Source organism: Bolinopsis microptera, chromosome 8 (assembly GCF_026151205.1).
Source record: "Bolinopsis microptera isolate Bmic1 chromosome 8, MBARI_Bmic_1.0, whole genome shotgun sequence".
In the NCBI taxonomy this organism is placed as follows: Eukaryota; Metazoa; Ctenophora; class Tentaculata; order Lobata; family Bolinopsidae; genus Bolinopsis; species Bolinopsis microptera.
The window spans coordinates 16,081,372-16,099,083 of NC_087079.1; the positions used below are offsets into that span (position 1 = coordinate 16,081,372).

At 37.6% G+C, this 17,712-nt stretch overlaps 1 protein-coding gene across 1 annotated transcript in view; it reads left to right on the forward strand.

Annotated features, from left to right (window-relative positions):
* The window catches only part of LOC134820195 (uncharacterized), a 79,942-nt gene that overhangs the window by 22,799 nt on the left and 39,431 nt on the right, over window positions 1-17,712 (forward strand). Inside the window, exons 3-13 of the mRNA XM_063830418.1 lie at window positions 8,608-8,687; window positions 8,913-9,135; window positions 9,364-9,516; window positions 9,922-10,079; window positions 14,369-14,443; window positions 14,585-14,690; window positions 14,944-15,089; window positions 15,758-15,857; window positions 16,371-16,529; window positions 16,915-16,977; window positions 17,570-17,700. Coding sequence (XP_063686488.1) covers window positions 8,608-8,687; window positions 8,913-9,135; window positions 9,364-9,516; window positions 9,922-10,079; window positions 14,369-14,443; window positions 14,585-14,690; window positions 14,944-15,089; window positions 15,758-15,857; window positions 16,371-16,529; window positions 16,915-16,977; window positions 17,570-17,700 — 1,394 coding nt within the window. The remainder of the gene's footprint in view (window positions 1-8,607; window positions 8,688-8,912; window positions 9,136-9,363; window positions 9,517-9,921; window positions 10,080-14,368; window positions 14,444-14,584; window positions 14,691-14,943; window positions 15,090-15,757; window positions 15,858-16,370; window positions 16,530-16,914; window positions 16,978-17,569; window positions 17,701-17,712) is intronic.

Consider the following 17,712-nt stretch of genomic DNA (forward strand, 5'->3'; position numbering starts at 1 on the left):
ATAACGATGAAATATCATAGTAATCAATTTCTGTTTAAACCAAAAACCATGCCCCAGTCATTGACTCAAGATGAGAATCAAAAGTGGATTACTTCTGTTTGAAGGATCGGAACTCTCACCAGTCATAACTTGCTGACTTCCCCAAACCATCTCCAAATAAAATTGACAGAATTGACAGGAATAAAGTCTAAAGAGCTTAAATACTTGTCTACATGGTAGTCACTGCACGGAGAGTCGCTTAAATGTTACATCTGTCACTCCTTGGTTTCAAACATTCTTCTTGCGAAAGATTTGAAATTATCTCAGTATATTCAACCTCTTGTCCACTAGTTGTGCAGTTTTGAAGACGCGTTAAAAACTAAAGCACGCTGAGAATGTTTAGAGCTAATAGTAGTGTATTGCTTGTAGATTAACAAATCTGCTGTTATAAGTATTGTTATAAGTCTAGAAGCTCTATTTAAATTTTAGACTTGACCTTGTCCAAAATGCAGCAGATCGTGCTAGTGCCAGGATCCCCTGTTTGTTACACTGTGTTAATAGCTACTGTAATAACTGGTAGGAGTGTAGTTTAATATCCTTCCATATCCTCTAAACTTTTGTAATTTGCTACATTTTAGTATAGTTAATAGTTATACTGTTATATCAATACATATTATCTCGTTCGTTCGTTCGTTCGTTCGTTCGTTCGTTCGTTCGTTCGTTCGTTCGTTCGTTCGTTCGTTCGTTCGTTCGTTCGTTCGTTCGTTCGTTCGTTCGTTCGTTCGTTCGTTCGTTCGTTCGTTCGTTCGTTCGTTCGTTCGTTCGTTCGTTCGTTCGTTCGTTCGTTCGTTCGTTCGTTCGTTCGTTCGTTCGTTCGTTCGTTCGTTCGTTCGTTCGTTCGTTCGTTCGTTCGTTCGTTCGTTCGTTCGTTCGTTCGTTCGTTCGTTCGTTCGTTCGTTCGTTCGTTCGTTCGTTCGTTCGTTCGTTTTTAACCATTTTTAATTTGTCTAACGCCTAAAGGCCCTAAACTGCATCGTTTTTGATATTTGCTATACATTCGTGAATTTCACATTTTATCTTCTTGAAGACTTGACCTCCATTTTAATGTGCTTAATAACTAAACTGCATCGTTTTTGTGCGTTGTGTATTGAAACCAAATTTAAGTATCCAAGATGGCAGCTATAGTAAAGACAGTGACAAGACCCAGAAAGCTGATATTCGCGGGCCCTACCGAGAGCAAAGATAACACAACTACCCGGAAACAGTCAGACAAAAGCGTTAAATCGTATACTGATGAGGAGAGTGAGTACCCAGCACAAAAGGAGAACGTTCGAGATTAATAATTAGTCTCGTATAGTCTGACTATTCTCTTTCAGCTCCTATCTTTTATATGATTATCATATTTTACCTCTGATTTAGCACTTCCCTCATAATGTTCATCAGAGAACACATTCCTAATAATAATATCTGGTATTATCTAGAAGCAGTGAATAATAATTTAGAATTATCTATAATTTTGATAAGAAAGAAATTGGTTACGTACTTACTTTTAATGTTTGGAACGTAATGTTTTCGTTATTGGACCGAGGAGCGAACAATAAATCAATCTAATCAAAGAGTCATGCGATTTACTTATAACCATGATTCATTCAGTTAGGTCTCATCACCATACCAGCTAATTTATACAATTAATCCTCGTCTGCACCGCTACCATGGCAACCTATCAGCCCTGGTTCGACCCGCCAATTTATCCAATTACCTCTGTCAGAGTAGTATTATAGGTGTAACATATGAAAACTCCCTGCCACTTTCCATGTAGCACTCTGTTCGGTAACTCTCTGGAGCTGGTACTGTATTGTGACTAGCTGTAACTCTGTTATTTGGCTGTGTTTCCTCTTCACACTCCGCAAACTGCCCAATGTTCCTCAGTTCATGTAAGTAAGGGTCTGCCCACACTACGCCTCTATTCCCCGAAGGTCTGCCCAAACTACGCCATGTGGCCCGACACCACATGGCGTAGTGTGGGCAGACCTTCGGGGAATAGAGGCGTAGTGTGGGCAGACCCTAAAGTTCACTGCTAACAATAACAGGTGTAGTCAGTAATACAAGGTAAGTTGTTGTGGAATGTGGATTAATCTGATTTAGTCGTGTTTTATTGTTGAGTCTCATCATTTAATGTTCCTTGAAGGGACATTAAATCATGAGATTTCTGATTATTTCTGAATGAACTCAGTGATTCTAGTGGAATTAAATAGTTGAATAGTTGTAGTGGATCAGTGGGCGGTGCCTCTACGACGTTGTAAAGCGTATCTTGTAAGTTTCAGTTGAGTCTCATTCAATAATACAACAGTATTAGTTAATTTATGGATAGAAGCAATGACATGTATTTGTTTAACAATGGACACACAATTGGAAATAAATTTAATAGGTGTAACCGTGTAATATAAAGAGTTGTGATACTGATAAAGACTGGAACAAAAGGTCGTGTCTCACACGCGCCATAAGTATCAAACAACAAAACAGATCATTTACCTTTGTCACGTTTAGTCGCCGTCCTCGTTTCATCACAATACAAGTTAAAACCTTTTCATGTAGACCAGTTTAAAATATTGTTCCCCTTCTCCCCCTGTTCGGGTCCCCTCTTCCACTCCCCTTTCCCCCCCCCCCCCTCCCTTTTCACTCCCCCCTCTCGACACGTCCCCCTTCCCCCTCCCCTCTCCACTTCCCCCTCTCCAGTCCCCATTCCCTCCTACTGTCTCATCATAGGTATAACTTTTTCCAATCTCGTATGTCATAACTTTTTAAATGTTCCAATACTACACAATTAGACAAAAATTACCTTCCCAGCTAATGTTCAGTAGAAATTTGATCTGATTGTGGAAGCTAAACCCTTGAATAATAATCTCCTTCTTCTCACATGTGACCAATGAGTAGTAGTTGCTTCAGCTATTATGTTACCATGGTTACCTTATCCAGGAGCTTGTCTACGGCTGACAGATGGTAGAAATGGTTTCCAGCATTTGTAATAGAAATAGGTACCATGATCGTCTGGACAGGCCTCGCTGTGAGAATGACCTAATTTTAAGATGTGGCATGTGACATGTGACATGTGACATGTGACATGTGACAGGTATGAGCGTGGGTAATTGCCTGCTACCTGAATTTGGAGCTCCTACAGTCGTGCGTCTCTTAACACACTATATTTTAGCACATTTTAGTGGGTCCTATATAATATAACAGTCGTGCGTCTTGGCAGACACTCACCGACTCACGTTCACCACATTTTAGTGGGTCCTCACACCTCAGATCCATTCCATTTGCTGGAAGTCTTTGATAACTCCGCTTTGACCCCGTCATTACACTGCTTAATAGGAATTCAATAAAACTTGACAAACTGAGCTCAGTAGACCTGTTATGCCGTTGAAAGGACCCCAACAACGAGGGGTTCTGCCCCTGAAGGGGGTTCTCCGCTCCGATACAGCTCCTCTTCTCTCCAGAAAAACCTCCGACAAACTTTGTCATAAAGATAGCTGCCAAATGGATGAGGAAGGTAGGACTTACTGTTACTGAATTTTTTTGCCGTAGTTACCGAGATACGCGCATTCTTTTCGGTATTTTACACTTCTTCCCGCTAGAGTTGTCAGTTTTAGCTGGATACTAGCCAATCCGAGCGATAACAAATACATATTTCAAATAGATTTAAAACAGAAAAACCTGCACAAATTTGGATCAATTAAGCTGCCGGGCGCCGGCAATATAAGGCTTGTGAATAGGTTGCAATTTGTAATTAATAATTAGTTAAAATTGTTGTAATTTTACTTTAATAAAAAATGTTACCGTGGAGACTCCGAGTATGTTTGTCAAGCTAAATAAAATACATTTATCTATCAGTTCCGATTTTATCTACCTGTCAATACTGTGTTACTATGATTTGTTACCTGTAGTTGACCCTGTATAGTAGTTGATTATGAGTTCAATCACATTTGATTGGCTTTTCAATAAGCTGCTGTATAATCCGAGCGAAGTTTTCTTTAAAGTAAAAGGTATGTTACTTATCTTTGTCAATTATACGGCTTATTAAATTCATACCAAACCCTCCCAAGAACTAATATATACCCATTACATATCTATAATCTCTGAAATTTTGGTGCAATTTGGAGACGAATTACGTGAGTTATTAAGAGGTTGCGTGTGGGTAGTCACTTTTGGGCCACCCTGTATATATGATAAGTTACTTCTTTCTTTGCAATTGTTAATTTTATAAATTGAACCACATGGCGCGTATCACACTGTAATAAAAACTGTGCATCTCATCCGTTGTTTAGCAACAGCCAATCAGATAGCTGTATTCTGGTCACGAAACTTAAACCAACCAATTAAAGAGCAGTGCATTTAACCTGGGGTTTAGTGGCAAAATATTGACAAATTTCCACAACTTTGAGGATTAAAATTCGTGTTTGGTATCATTGGCGGGATCTGAATGTAGGAAGCCGCAGTTTCTATTTCAGTAAAAGTTTTGCATGTTAAAGTTAACATCTGCACTCCTGTTTTTTAAGATTACCAACGACTACTAAAGACTTTACATTACCAGTTGCCTAGGTTACGAAGCTGTTGCCAAGTGACTAAAGCTTTCACATTAGCGCCCGTTTTCACACTGCTGCTATCGATGTAGTTATTTTGTAGCGAACTTCTAGTTTCTACGACTTAAATTAGTTTAAAATCATTAGAAAGTTTAGAAACTCTTAAGACTTCTCCATCTTATGGAACCCTCTAAGTGTCTTGTAATTAGGGTGAATTGTCATATGACGTGTCCTGGGTGAAGTTTTCGTTTCTAGCTGATTTTGGCCGTTCTAACTTAAGACTTTTAAGAATTAAAGCAGCCGTATTGATCTTCCAAACCTACAACTTTCAAAGTTAGTTAGCTACACCAAGATCTATCTGATTTTAGTTAGCTACAGCAAGTTCTAGCTGATTTTAGTTAGCTACACCAAGATCTAGCTGATTTTAGTTAGCTACAGCAAGTTCTAGCTGATTTTAGTTAGCTACATCAAGATCTAGCTGGTTTTAGTTAGCTACATCAAGTTCTAGCTGATTTTAGTTAGCTACACCAAGATCTATCTGATTTTAGTTAGCTACAGCAAGTTCTAGCTGATTTTAGTTAGCTACACCAAGATCTAGCTGATTTTAGTTAGCTACAGCAAGTTCTAGCTGATTTTAGTTAGCTACATCAAGTTCTAGCTGATTTTAGTTAGCTACATCAAGTTCTAGCTGATTTTAGTTAGCTACATCAAGTTTTAGCTGATTTTAGTTAGCTACATCAAGTTCCAGCTGATTTTAGTTAGCTACATCAAGTTCTAGCTGATTTTAGTTAGCTACATCAAGTTCTAGCTGATTTTAGTTAGCTACACCAAGATCTAACTGGTTTTAGTTAGCTACAGCAAGTTCTAGCTGATTTTAGTTAGCTACACCAAGATCTATCTGATTTTAGTTAGCTACAGCAAGTTCTAGCTGATTTTAGTTAGCTACACCAAGATCTAGCTGATTTTAGTTAGCTACATCAAGATCTATCTGATTTTAGTTAGCTACATCAAGTTCCAGCTGATTTTAGTTAGCTACATCAAGATCTAGCTGATTTTAGTTAGCTACAGCAAGTTCTAGCTGATTTTAGTTAGCTACACCAAGTTCCAGCTGATTTTAGTTAGCTACATCAAGTTCCAGCTGATTTTAGTTAGCTACATCAAGTTCTAGCTGATTTTAGTTAGCTACATCAAGTTCTATCTGATTTTAGTTAGCTACATCAAGTTCTATCTGGTTTTAGTTAGCTACATCAAGTTCCAGCTGATTTTAGTTAGCTACACCAAGTTCCAGCTGATTTTAGTTAGCTACATCAAGTTATATCTGATTTGAGTTAGCTACATCAAGTTCTATCTGATTTTAGTTAGCTACATCAAGATCTATCTGATTTTAGTTAGCTACATAAAGATCTATCTGATTTTAGTTAGCTACATCAAGTTCTAACTGATTTTAGTTAGCTACATCAAGTTATATCTGATTTTAGTTAGCTACATCAAGTTCCAGCTGATTTTAGTTAGCTACAGCAAGTTCTAGCTGATTTTAGTTAGCTACATCAAGTTCTAGCTGATTTTAGTTAGCTACATCAAGTTCCAGCTGATTTTAGTTAGCTACATCAAGTTCTACCTGATTTTAGTTAGCTACATCAAGTTCTAGCTGATTTTAGTTAGCTACATCAAGTTCTATCTGATTTTAGTTAGCTACAGCAAGTTCTAACTGATTTTAGTTAGCTACACCAAGTTCCAGCTGATTTTAGTTAGCTACAGCAAGTTCTAGCTGATTTTAGTTAGCTACATCAAGTTCTAGCTGATTTTAGTTAGTGCACACTCAGCTCTACTCACCTGTTACCTAGCATCATGATCTCGGTTATTAATAGAAGCTAACTTAACGATCTTAGTACAGATAGTAAAATCTCATCTACACGTATCAATAAATTACTATCCTACCTGGTGTTACCACGTGCTCTACAGTCGCACAAAGTCGCACAAAGTAATACCAGATTGCTTCTACCCTCCTTATTGTACCAGTTCAATTTAACTTTGTTACGCTAGTTTCTATGAAGCCGCTGTTGTTACCTTTCTTTGGGAAGAGGAGACCGCACAAGCTCACAGGTAGAGTTGATATTATTTCACAGTCGCGCTTGCCAGTACTTCATATGAAATAGTCATTCGGTTGAAGAGAAAGAATCCACGATATCGGAATTATCCAAACCTGAGGACCCGAAATAATATTTTCAATAGTTGTAAAATTTTCGACATCTGATTAAAGGTCAGAGAATTTAGGTTTTTCCTAAATACACAATTTTGAAATCGTCGATCTCTGGTGACGATCTTTTTCGAACTTAAATTTACGTCTATTCGTTCGTTTGTTTCCCACTTGTCTCATGCTGTTCAACTATGTGTAAATGTAATCTGAATACTATAAGGAGCTAATTGAGACAATTGATCACTACAATTTGGTGTTTAGCTGACCTCAGACTTTATTGTAAGTTAGCACAATTGTAGACTTTGTGGAATGTGGAGAGATAACTCGTACTACGTTTTATAGATATAGATTGTAGAGTAAGCATACATAACACATTCGATATAATCACAAACAACAAGGAACCGAGTACCGGTCAAGGAATTTGGCTGCTGGACTGAAAACGGTCGCATATTAATATAATTAATCTATTTTCCTGTTTGCTCGTATCAAAAAGCACCAAAATGCGATGTTCTGCATTGTATCTGATCCCGCAAGTGCAATATTTTGATCGAAAACACAATAAAACGTAGCCTTGGCTTTTATTCTCATGTCTACTTTTTCTCACTTCCGAAGTTATTTACAAAAAATCGAAGGCTTGAATTAAAATTCTAAAATGGTTACCTTAGCTGCATAGTGCATATACTTTTTCTACAACCTTGATAAACAAAATGTTGTTGCCAATTTTCCGTGTTTTAAGCCATTGTATATATTGTATGATTAAATGAGAGTCTCGATAAGTCAGAGGTTGCAATGTTTCCTTATATAGCAAGTAGTACAAGTCTTTGTCTAGGTACGTTTTACGTCTAGGAGCTCCACGAACCTTTAATTAACCCGAAAGCCTGGAAAGTGGTAACCTTTAATTAACAGAAACTCATTAATCAATTTATCAACCATCAAATCAGATAACTGCTACCAAGACAACCAATCAAGTCTGGTCACCGTGCCAACCATCAAACCATTTCCTCGACTGAATATTAAAGTCTCAAATTCATACGACCGTGGACGATCTGTCAATTTAGATCTCGTAAACTTGCATCAGTTTCTAAACTGTAACTAAACGTATGCAGTCTGCGACGACAGGAGCTATATAATATGCTTCAGTGAGACATTATAAGAATCTGGCCCAGACATGCAACACTATTTACACTGAAGTATGAACCCGTAAACTCCTGTCCTGCAAGCGAGAGTGATTACTTTGGCTGCAGTTTTACTGATTTGCTTTGTTGCGCAATGCTCGGTAACGTTTCCCCAAGAATACCTCCCAGATTTTCCCCACGTTCGCCAAGGTCGCAGCATCTTCTTCAACTAGGGGGGGAACTTCTTCAACTAGGGAGGGAACAAAAGTCAGTTTCCCTCCCAAAAAGTTAGCCGCCTCCGCGTATTCTGTCGACTTTCCCTTTAAAATATTCGCTTTTTTTGTAGATTCACGTCTGCTCTGTTATTTGATAATCACTGCTGTTCAAGTTTCGTTGGATCTATTATTTCGCTCGCCCACAAATTATCACGAGGATTGGGTTTTGAATTCAAACAAAACAGTTTTACCGTAACCCTGCACAATCGAATTTGCGTTTTACTAGCCTGTACAGTTCCTAGAGGAAGCATTTTTACGTTATGTCATGGGGTGATTCGTAATCAGCGTCCAAAAGTACATCGTTTAAAGTCCCTTTCACACCCTCGTCCCTCAGTGCCTTTTCACAAGATTTTTTTGAAATTTGGACGAGCGATATAATCGGGAACTAGTTTCGTAAGATCATAAAATTACATACAGACGATTTACAATTTAATCCTTGTGTTTGACCTCCCATATTCCAGGTCCGTGGAGTCAGAACAGATGGAGGCCGCCAGCGTGGGAGTCTTCTGAAAGAAGAACATTAGCAGAGGTCCTCACGCAGGTATGCTAAACCACATACCCCCCATTTTTTCAGAGGGCTTCGAATTTCTTTCATGGCCAAAATCGTTTAAAATTGATTTTCGAGAATTATACTTATAATACCTATACTAGAGTTAAATTAAATTTTTCAAAACGACCATTAACGTCCACGTGCCCCACATTTGTCGTTGCCCAGGTAGAACCATTACAGGATTATCACTTCTTACCCGGCTTACAATTCATTCAGGTGCCAAATTACATCATAGACAAGGGAGATGACGGGTGCAGGGAGGTAGTGTCATACGTGGACGGAGTGGTCATGTTCACTGACCTGTCCGGGTTTACAGCTCTCTGTGAGAAATATGCAGAGTCTGACGAGAAACCACACACTAACGGGGAGAAGATCCCGTCCAGAGGGGTGGACGCTCTCACTGCCTCGCTCAACGATTATCTGGGCAGAATAGTTCAAGGTAGGTTCTCATGTTAATTTCTGCTTCGCTCAACGACTATCTGGGCAGAATAGTTCAAGGTAGGTTCTCATGTTGATTTCTGCTTCGCTCAACGAATCTCTGGGAAGAATAGTTGTTGGGAAGGTTCTCATAGCACTCACTGCCTCACTGAAGGATTATCTAGTAGAAATAGTCTATGGTAATTGGTAGGTCCTTAAAGCCTTTCAACGACCACCTTCCATTTTACAGATCTAATGTGCGCTAACGGGGATATTCTGAAGTTCGCGGGGGACGCTATCCTTACTCTGTGGCAGTGTGAAGAATCAGAGTTCCCGGCTACTATAGACAGAGTAGTTACTGCTGCTATCAACATTCAGTGCAAAATGGACAATTACATGACCGGTAATACTTCAACTTTCAGTTCAAAACAAATAACGGTTTTTACTAGTTAGATAACAATAGGTAGATAAGATAACAATTGAGTTGTGATGGAATAGTGAATTTTTCAGCTCAATAGACTCACTTAATTAATTAAAGTATGGTAATCAGAAATAGTAACTACTTTGGATTTGTGTAAAGTTTGATAATAATCAGAAATATTTGTATTTTATTTTTGATTTGGCTGAAAATGATGCCAATTTTGCCCATTAATTCCTCATACGCATTAATTACTCAACGCATTTTTTGTCAAATGATAACTTTAAAAGCTGTAATATTAGTGGTTGTACTATCATAGTTAGTAACAGTAGCATGACGTGTGGTAGTACTCACTATCATTCCCCGTCACACAACACCGATCCTTTGCAGAAGTGGGAGTGAACCTGCGAGTAAAGATAGGAATTGCAGTGGGATGTGTTATCTTCTACCACATAGCTAACGATAACGAGCGGCACTTTGGCGAGGCTGGTCAGACGATTGAGGAGGTCAATATAGCTCAGAGTAGTGCGAGTAGTGGAACTGTCGTGGTTAGTACTTTAGTTAGTACTTAGTACTTAAGTTAGTACTTAGTACGTTAGTTAGTACTTAGTACTTTAGTTAGTACTTAGTACTTTAGTTAGTACTTAGTACTTTAGTTAGTACTTAGTACTTTAGTTAGTACTTAGTACTTTAGTTAGTACTTAGTACTTTAGTTAGTACTTAGTACTTTAGTTAATACTTCAGAGTAGTGCGAGTAGCGGCACTGTCGTGGTTAGTACTTTAGTTAGTACTTAGTACTTTAGTTAGTACTTAGTTCTGTAGTTAGTACTTAGTACTTTAGTTAGTACTTAGTACTTTAGTTAGTACTTAGTACTTTAGTAAATACTTCAGAGTAGTGCGAGTAGCGGCACTGTCATGGTTAGTACTTTAGTTAGTACTTAGTACTTAGTACTTTAGTTAGTACTTAGTACTTTAGTTAATACTTCTACCATTTTCAATTAGTATAGAACCTGATTATTAGAAAATTTCGCAAAATATCGACCTTTTTTAAACGATTTTTCATGATTTGACTTTGGCAGATTCATGTCACTGAAAGAACTTTTCAGATAGGTATATAATATTTCACACATTAGTAATATATAAGTTAGGGCAAGAGTTGATTTTTCTGTGAACAAATTCGTAACAAAGGTTTGTCTACTGGAATGTGTTGTCCATAGTCCCAGGAACCACAAAAAAAAACCGTCCAGCTGAAACTTTTGGGCAAAAATTTTTATAGTCATTTTTCTCCAGGAACCCATACGCCCCACCCCTAATATTGGTTATTCGGCTCCCGAAGGTCTTGAGATCTCCATAGGGGGTGCAAAATGACCGCAATGGCCACATTATGGCAGGCGAATGATAGTTTCAGAACGATTGGGGCTTTAATTTTCGAAATAAATGGAATTTTTCGAAATTTTATTGAAATTTCGAAAAAAATACACCGAATTATTTTTAACGCTTATTTCAAATCTTACTCGGGAAATAACTTCAATTAACAAATATCAAGGTTAACTAACAAACAACAGATTATTGACCAACCCCCAGACAGCTATTCGACGGTACATACTACTCTGGTTGAATGTCTTAATCACATTCGATTTGCCATTGTGGATTAAGGCCACCCGAATAGTACTGGAAACTGGGATGCCTATTGTGGTCAGGGTTGGGGGCTTCCACACTCTCACGAGTTTTCTTGGCTGCATAGGCTATATAATGGCAGACTCGGGTTTAGAGGAGCTCATCAAACTCGTGTATCCTGGAGACGTCACGCATATATCGGATGGAGGATCTTACTATAAGTATAAAGCGTTGAGAGCCCACTTTCTGATCGACGCCGCTCTTTGTTGTTTCATTATATAGAGGAAGAAGTTTACGACGATGAACTAGTAGACTTGGAAGGTTACATCAACAAATGTGTGAACGAAAATCTAGGTGTTAACTTTAAGACTAAATCTATTCAGGATCTATCAGAGAAAATAACTCTGCTTCTAAAGAACCTGTTTTCCAACAGTAGAACAGCAGCTCTATGGGTTACTTACCACAACATGATAACACTAGTAAAGGACTTCATAAGAGCAGAGAGGTTGCACGACTACACTATGCATTTATCAGCAGTAGCTTTAATGCTGCCCTACTTCGCAGCAGCTGGGAGGGGACAGTATGCAAAAGCTTTAAGACTGTATTTGGAGCAGGATGCTATTTTTAAAGTCAACTATGGGGCGCTTTTAAAGACCTTTAAAGTAACTGGGCTTCACACGGTTTGTTACAACGACCACGAGTGGGCCGGGGTGTGGACTGACCTCTCCATAGAGCAGAGTCTTATGAGGGCAGCTAAATCTAGTGGTGGATTAACAAGTGGAAGGATGCGTAATCGTGAGTCCACTCACAAGTTATGGGTGGCCACCCTGAATCAGATGGCTTTAATAAATCAGTCTTTTGGAGATTCATTAGCTAATTCATCGAAGCGAGGAGTATCAACTAAAGCTGCCATCCACTCAGATCTTACCAAGTCATCAATCAAGAAAAACTGTGATGTATTTGGAAAATTATTAACTTGGTTTAAAGTTACTGTCGACTTTACAGAATCCGAAGATAAGACTAAGTTAATATCTTTTTCGACTGGTCTTATATCACAGCCTGGGAACGATGAGGTGAATCCCGAGGAATGTTTGGCCGTTGGGGCTGTCCTTCAACGTGAGCTAGATGGGTTGACATTCATCGATAAGATAAGTATCAAAGGTAAAGCAAAGAACTTGACACAACTAAGAAAGCAGGTTAAAGTGAATAATAAAAGCGTTGCAGTCGATCCGTTGAAGTGTTTTAACCGCCTAGTCTTGGTTGCTGATAGAGAGACTTCAATAGAGGAATGCCTAACATACGAGTTAACTGTGGTGCCGATGAGCTTATTTGATCAATATCAGATGATGAGGAAATCTAATAAGGCTGCTCTTGGTATAAACCAATCTACACTTAAATCTTGCAGCTTCACGATCCCACTAGTCATTGATGGAGGTTGGCTAATTCACCAACTAAGCTCATTTAAAGGGTGTGACAATTATGGTGAGGTAGCAATGGAGTACTTGAAGCTTATCCCTAAAAATCGGGAAGTTACTGTGATTTTTGATGGATATGAGCCTTCTACTAAAGATCACGAGCACAAGAGGAGAGTAAAAGCGTTCTGTGCTAATATTGCTGTAAAGAAATCCACCTTTTGTACTGTCACCAAAACAACATTTCTGAGCAACAACAATAACAAAAAAGAACTGATCGACCTTATCTCAAGCATTTTTACTGTAAATGGTATTGAAGTGATCAGAGCTTGTAACGATGCTGATACTTTAATTGCAAAGAAAACATTGGAAATGTCATTCCTTGGCGATGTTGAATTGAAGGCAGAGGATACCGATATAGTTCAAGTCTATTAGTACATCATTTCAACAGTGACCATCACAATGATATTTATCTAACAACGAAGAAGGGTACATATTCAATCAAAGAAATATCAAGTCATCTAGATCATAAAGAAAAGGAGATACTTCTTCTAATTCATAGTATTTCAGGTTGTGATAGCGTCAGTGGACTGTTTGGTTTTAGCAAGGTTAAAGTGCTAAAGAAAGCTCTCACCTTTGATGAGCAAGGTCAGTTGGCAACATTACTTTCGGTGAGAGAATCAAAAGAAAAGATTATTGAGGCAGGCCTCTTTTTCTTGCAGTACATTTATGGTGACAAGAAAAAGACTCTTTCTGCTTTGAGATTCCTAGCATACAATAGGATGATAGCGAAAAAGAGTCTCAATCCGAATAGGCTACCTCCAACAATAGCTTCAGCAACAGAGCACATCCTTAGAGCTTACTTACAGAACCATAACTGGGTCATGCTTAACGCTGACAGTCCGAATCCCCTTGACTACGGCTGGAAATTGGCTCCTGGTGGCACTTACGAACCATTTGCAACAAAAGCTATAATTGCTCCAGAGTCTATTTTGAACCTTACATGTTGTAACTGTTCTGTCGATGTGGAACAGGCCTGTTTGACTTTCAGATGTTCATGTAGGAAATATGGCTTCAATTGTTTGCCAGCTTGTGGACGATGCCATGGTATGAACTGCACAAACATTAGACATGATGAACCTGAAGAACAAGCGAATTTTGATTAATATTAACTGTGTATTAATAATTGTCATGGTATTTACTGAGAATACACATTTTAGATTAACTGTATTTGTTATTTGTAGATGAGTTTTTAAATAGATTTGAAATAAGCGTTAAAAATAATTTGGTGTATTTTTTTTCGAAATTTCAATAAAATTTCGAAAAATTTCGAAAAATTCCATTTATTTCGAAAAATAAAGCTCCAATCGTTCTGAAACTATCATTCGCCTGCCATAATGTGGCCATTGCGGTCATTTTGCACCCCCTATGGAGATCTCAAGACCTTCGGGAGCCGAATAACCAATATTAGGGGTGGGGCGTATGGGTTCCTGGAGAAAAATGACTATAAAAATGTTTGCCCAAAAGTTTCAGCTGGACGGTTTTTTTTGGTGGTTCCTGGGACTATGGACAACACATTCCAGTAGACAAACCTTTGTTACGAATTTGTTCACAGATTGACCCATAAACAGCAATTCTTGCCCTAACTATATATTAGTAGTATATAAGTAGTATATTAGTGATAGTAATAATTCTCCCTCCTACAGTTTAGATTTGCACTCCAACAGTTGATATATTCAGTTTTTCAGTTTAGATTATCCCCTAAAAGCAACATAACAGACCTCTTATCATGTTTTCTTAAATTTCAGATATCCCCTAAGGCGTGGGACTTGTTGGAGCAGAAGCTCTTCAGTTATAATATTTTAGAGAATGGATACGTAGAGGTAAGCTTCCATTGGCCTAAACCCTACCAAATCACAAACCTAACTATCAACCTGATATATAACTCTGTGGGTATATTATCTTCATATTGACTAAACTTTTGAAGATTATATAACTCAAAATAAGGAAGAACGTTTTTTCAGATTAACCGAAGGTCGTCCCTATCTAAAACTCTTCAGACCTTTATGGAGACGAGGGACCCCACAAAAACAGAGATCTTCAACAACACCCCTGAACCAGAGTGCTTGAGTAGGTTCTAATAACCAGTAATACCAGTAATAACCAGTAATAACCAGTAATAACCAGTAATAACCAGTAATAACCAGTAATAACCAGTAATAACCAGTATGTAGTGTTAAGTGTAGTGATAACATCAGTCACCTAAAGCTGGCAGAGTGCCAACTGCCAAATTAAATAAATGTAGTGCCAAATAAGAGAGTGTTAGTCACCTTTCAAGCAACTTGGAAAGTGTCTTATTAAATTATTAAATGTTCCTTTTCAGGGCTGACCCAGCTAAGCAAGGTCTCTGAGAAGGATGAGACGATATACCGGATGTACACCAATCAGAACGTTATCTCCAAGTTAGATGCTTGTGCTGAGCTGAGGTGGCTCAGTGAGATAAGAACAGTCACTGTCATGTTTTTAGAGGTAATCTTTTTAGAACAGTCACTGTCATGTTTTTAGAGGTAATCTTTTTAGAACAGTCACTGTAATGTTTTTAGAGGTAATCTTTTTAGAACGGTCACTGTCATGTTTTTAGAGGTAATCTTTTTAGAACAGTCACTGTCATGTTTTTAGAGGTAATCTTTTTAGAACAGGTCACTGTCATTTTTTTAGAGATAATCTTTTTAGAACCGTCACTTTCATGTTTTTAGAGGTAATCTTTTTAGAACAGTCACTGTAATGTTTTTAGAGGTAATCTTTTTAGAACAGTCACTGTCATGTTTTTAGAGGTAATCTTTTTAGAACGGTCACTGTCATGTTTTTAGAGGTAATCTTTTTAGAACAGTCACTGTCATGTATTTAGAGGTAATCTTTTTAGAACAGTCACTTTCATGTTTTTAGAGGTAATCTTTTTAGAACAGTCACTGTAATGTTTTTAGAGGTAATCTTTTTAGAACAGTCACTGTCATTTTTTTAGAGATAATCTTTTTAGAACGGTCACTTTCATGTTTTTAGAGTTAATCTTTTTAGAACGGTCACTTTCATGTTTTTAGATGTAATCTTTTTAGAACGGTCACTTTCATATTATTAAACTTAATATTTTTACAACATTGTTCCTTTATAAATTTAACTAAATTTAACTAAACTTACAGGTGCACCTATCAGACTACAATCCAGAAAATCACATAGATATTCTCAACACTATACAGCTAGCCTTCACAATTATATACGATCAGATGACTCGTATGTTAGGTTAGTAGTAGACTTTTAAATAAGTTAGATAAAATAAATTATTAAATCATTAAATATGATCAAAAAGCTCGTATGCTGGCGTTTATCTTTGAATTTGCTAAACGTCTTGGTTAGATTTGCAGACTAATAACCTAGAGCCCGTCCTGATATATATTTATCATTTGTCTGGTGCCTCCCTGCTTATCCGACCAAATTAGGGCATTTTGCAATAAAAGTTTGAAATGAGCTTTCTCAGTAGCTATTATAGACAGAAATTATATCAGAACCAGGGTGGTGGGTTCCGCCCAGCTGCTTCTATCAGCGTCATTATCTGATTATGCAGACAACTTGTATAAGCTGCAACGGAGATTTAATAAACAATTCGAGCAAGTTCTGATAATACTACCAGCTATGAGAGTGAATATTATGTTGTTGTTCAATTTTTCTACCGCAACTTTGGAAATTAAAATTGGTCAAAAAAGCGTGTTTAAAATTTTCTGCGGAAACACCAGCTGTTAATGTTTGATATTTCAGGGACTATAAACAAGTTATACATGTTTGATAAAGGCTGCACCTTCCTCATCATATTTGGGATGCCAGGAAAGAAACACGAGGATGAACCAACCCGGGCTCTTAAAGCCGCTGATAATATAATGAAGGATTTCCACACCAAGAACCTCGAGGCTAGTATAGGTGCGTCTTTTTTTTTCTTTTTTAAAGAGAGGCTGGGCCTGGTTGGCCCACGAGAGGATAGCATATGAATGCTTTGCCTACCTCTGGGGTATGGCAGTCCTGTGGGAGGATGCCGGTGGAATCTGTGTAAGCGGGTCAAATAAAAGATTTAATATAGTCAAATTCTATTTATATTTGTGAATATTATTATTATCATTATGGAGAGGAGCGAGTTATAACACTATTATATTTATTATCTTGACAGTTGCTGTTGTAACTTAAGATTTGAAATTTGTATTCCTTGTATTCCTTGTATTCTTTTGATTATTCTATGAGTTGCTTTATATTTTTTAAATCTCTTAGTATTTGATCTACAGAAAATGTCTGTAAACCTCTGATTATTTAGGGATCACCACTGGCAGAGCATTCTGTGGAATTATTGGTCATCCTCAAAGGCACGAATATGGAGGTTAGATTTCATTTTCTAACATATTTTGTATTGAAATCTTTCAAATCAATCAATTAAATACAAATTTACACAATGAATGAACAACATTAAATCTTCTCAAAATATCTCATATTTTTCCTGGAATTGTCAACATATAGATATAAATAATTATACTTGTATTCTTCGTGGGTGGCTTTACTCCTTTATAATAACGATAAACGAATCATAATGAAAAATGCCAAAATCATAATAATAACTCAACGCGCTTGAACGCCCCCATGTTACCTTTAAAACCTTTTGTTATTTAACAGTTGTATAATAAAATGTTCACTGTTGCTTAACCATCCCCCGTTTTCTAACAAATGTGCTTAAAGACCATGTTTAAAATTATGAATTCTCTAATCCAAATTGTTTTTGGGTCAAGAACCTATCCCTGAAAACCATCAGAAACCATTACAACCAATCCCTAGCCCTCAGAAACCCCCTTTTGAAACCGCTTAAAATGCCACAAATTGTCATAAATGTTTCAAAAGTGCTTAAAAACCTCGGGTTTGTGATTGGTCTTCAAGCACTTTTGTTATAAAACGGCAGCTATAACACCCATACCCTGCAGTAATTGGTAAGAGCGTGAATCTAGCAGCGAGGCTGATGTCTAACTATCCTAAACGTATAGCGTGTGATGACACCACGCGGACACTTTCTAATCTCGACCCTCAAGATTTCCTGAAACTGTCTTACATAAAGGTACATAACAAG